The 2,856-nt window shown below is 40.8% G+C and overlaps 1 protein-coding gene across 1 annotated transcript; it reads left to right on the top strand.

The window, feature by feature from the left end:
• Positions 1–653: 653 nt before the first annotated feature.
• LOC141987995 (E3 ubiquitin-protein ligase Topors-like) lies at positions 654–2,318 on the top strand. Its single transcript, XM_074953818.1, has one exon. It carries the CDS (start codon positions 654–656, stop codon positions 2,316–2,318), a length of 1,665 nt encoding a protein of 554 aa, XP_074809919.1.
• The last annotated feature ends 538 nt before the right edge of the window (positions 2,319–2,856 follow it).

The raw sequence follows: 2,856 nt of genomic DNA, 5'->3' as shown, positions 1-2,856 counted from the left end.
AGAGACAATATTAAAGGTACAACATCAAACTATCCCAATGTGAAGAAAAGATAGGAAGAATGGAGGCCAATATGGAATTCTAAAAAAAGTGGAAATATGGATGAATTGTTAAGGATAAATACAAAAGAGTAGCACGAACATGTAGGCATTAAATCAGAAAAGCTAAGGCACAAAATGAGTTACACCTAGCAAGAGACATAGAAAGCAAAAAGTACAGGTTCTATAAACATATTAAGAGCAAGAGAAAGATGAAGGAAAGTATAGGTCCTCTAGTTAACAGGAAGGAAAGTTAATATTGGACAACACCAAGAAGGCTGAGGTGTTGAATACCTGTTTTGCTTCTGTCATCACTAAAAAGGTTACCAGCTACTTAAGACAATTAATATTAAGAACAAAGGGGAGGGAAGAGAGCACAGAATAGGGAAAGAACACGTTAAAGACTGTTTTGATAAATTAGATGTCTTTAAGTCAGCAGGGCCTGTTAAGGGGATATATGGTCTCTGGACTATGTCATACTTAGAGGCCAGGTGCAGTAGTAGTACAAAACAAAGCAATTCATCTCATTATTCTGGCCAAAAAAAGTTGAGTCAAACAAATCTACCATAAATTCATCCTACTGACTGGCCTCTTTTTTTTTTCTCTTTCAGTAGATCATGGCATCCTCAAATGAAACATTTAAATCTGATGGCAGCTTTTCATCCGTAGCCGGGACAAGCAGTGAAGATGTTCCAGTGGCAGCAGAGGGATCTTCAGACTCAAGATGCCCTATATGCTTGGAGAGAATCCGAAATGTGTCTTACTTAAATCCCTGCTTCCATGGGTTCTGTTTTGTTTGTATACAGGAATGGTCGGAAAGGAAAGCTGAGTGCCCACTCTGTAAGCAATATTTCCATTCGTTCTTCCACACTATCAAGGCTGACAATGATTTTGAGGAATATATTCTACCTGTGGAGAACAGATCCTCTGCCATGTTTGAGGTAAGATCAGCCTCTGCTCAAAGGCCTGAATCTCCACCAGACCATGGGATCCTGCATGATGGCTTTTCAGGTCCACCCTCTCGAGTGAGAGAGAGAGCAGTTGATGAACTGATGAGACAGTTTGCAATCAGGAGACCATCTCACCCTGGGGGAATATCATTGGGGCAAGTACGGGAGCAGGTTACAATTAAGTTCAGGAGAGCTCTGTATCGATCTGGGGTGTGGGTGAGGAATGTCCAAGCTGGAGGTTTCTACCGGGATATTTCAGCAGATTTTTTCCACCGCAACCCCTCCCGCCTCCACAGATTAGTTCCATGGCTCAAGCGTGAATTAAGAGTACTGTGTGGCACTCATGTGTCTTTGGTCAATGATATACAGCATATCATCCTGCACAACATGACTCATTATGATCTGGAAAGTCAGGCCTTTGCTGATATCTTACAACCTCACTTGTTGTATTATACTAATCACTTCCTTCATGAATTCATCAATTTTGCCCGATCTCCATTCAACATTAAGGCATATGACTGGCGAGCCAATTATGATATTCCCTTTCCTCTGCATGAAGAGGGATACCAGTTTTATTCTTCATTTACTACGTCTTCAGAGGAGGAAGAGGACTCCCAAGATGATGATGATGGTGAATCAATAGCCAGTAACGATGAGGAATCTTGGGATGATGAAATCCCAGGATCAACTTGTTCCAGTTTAGAACAGGTTGTTGATGACTTGGTTTCCACTCTTGGTTCCTCTGATGGAGAATTTGTCAGGAGAGACAATTTACAGAGGTTGTTTCAGATACACACACACTCTGACGAGGCTAATAATCACTATTCTTCAGACAACTGCATCATTAATTCACTAGCTGAGAGGATGGCTGACACTTTTGAGCCATTCTCCAGTACTGCAGAGACTAAACATGATGGGGAAAAAGAGGAAGAGAAGATGCAGCCTACAAGGGACCCCACCTCTAGCAACAGTCATGCTGGTGGATGGTTGCCTGTTTCCAGTGATGGCCAGTTTGATAATCAAAGACATGATATACTGCCCCTACCCCAGCAGATTCAGCCTGAAAGAGAAGTCATCCATATCACTGAGCATATTCAGTCAGAAGCAGAAGAAATAGATAACAGCAAGCAGATTCAGGCCAAAACCGAAGAGCCAGTTATACTTGAGTTGATCCAGTCCAAAGCAGCAGAGACAGTTAAGAGTGTGCAGCTTCTGTCCCAAGGAGAAGAAATTGTTAACAATGGGGAATCACCCTCTCCCACAGACAACTTTCCAAGCAGCTCCACTAAAAAAAGGGACAGTAGATGCTTCCCATGTATCAGAAGATCATAAATCACAGTGATGAAGCTGTGAGGAAACTCATCATGTTCTTCTCTGGTTGAGATGATGCTCACTATAATCAAACTGATAAATTGTTATATTTGAAAAGCATGTGTTTAAAATATTATAATGGAAATCTAGTGATAAGCTAGAAAAAAATATTCCTGATGATCCCACCTTTCGTTTCATAACTAATATGCATTTGCCATAGTTTGTGGCTTCCTAGTGACTTTATTTGGGCTTAATGATTATTATTTTGGAGGAGAGGATAGTGGAAGGCTAATTCTTCGGCTGTGGCTTCTTGTAACTTGCCATGGAACGATACTAGCTTATTTCTCTCCTTCATTGTTTCATTTCTTTGTTCAGGGCATGCATGCCTTTTGTGCTTCCTATGGCATGCTAAAGTAGCCTCAGAAACACAGCTGGTTTGGAATTTTCTGTCAATGATATTTTCATGGCAAATGTAGTTTCCACAAAATCATTTTTTCTCGGGTAAACCTGTTCTAATTATATTGTTAAAAGAGGATCTGACCTGAAAATTAGACCTTTT

The sequence above is a fragment of the Natator depressus genome, chromosome 5 (assembly GCF_965152275.1).
Source record: "Natator depressus isolate rNatDep1 chromosome 5, rNatDep2.hap1, whole genome shotgun sequence".
Classification (NCBI taxonomy): domain Eukaryota; kingdom Metazoa; phylum Chordata; order Testudines; family Cheloniidae; genus Natator; species Natator depressus.
The sequence above is the reverse complement of the archived record's forward strand: the minus strand, read 5'-3'. Positions and strand labels throughout refer to the sequence as shown.

What these genes read in the sequence shown, in the direction of transcription:
- LOC141987995 (XM_074953818.1), top strand. Translation starts at nt 654, where the DNA reads ATGGCATCCTCAAATGAAACATTTAAATCTGATGGCAGCTTTTCATCC.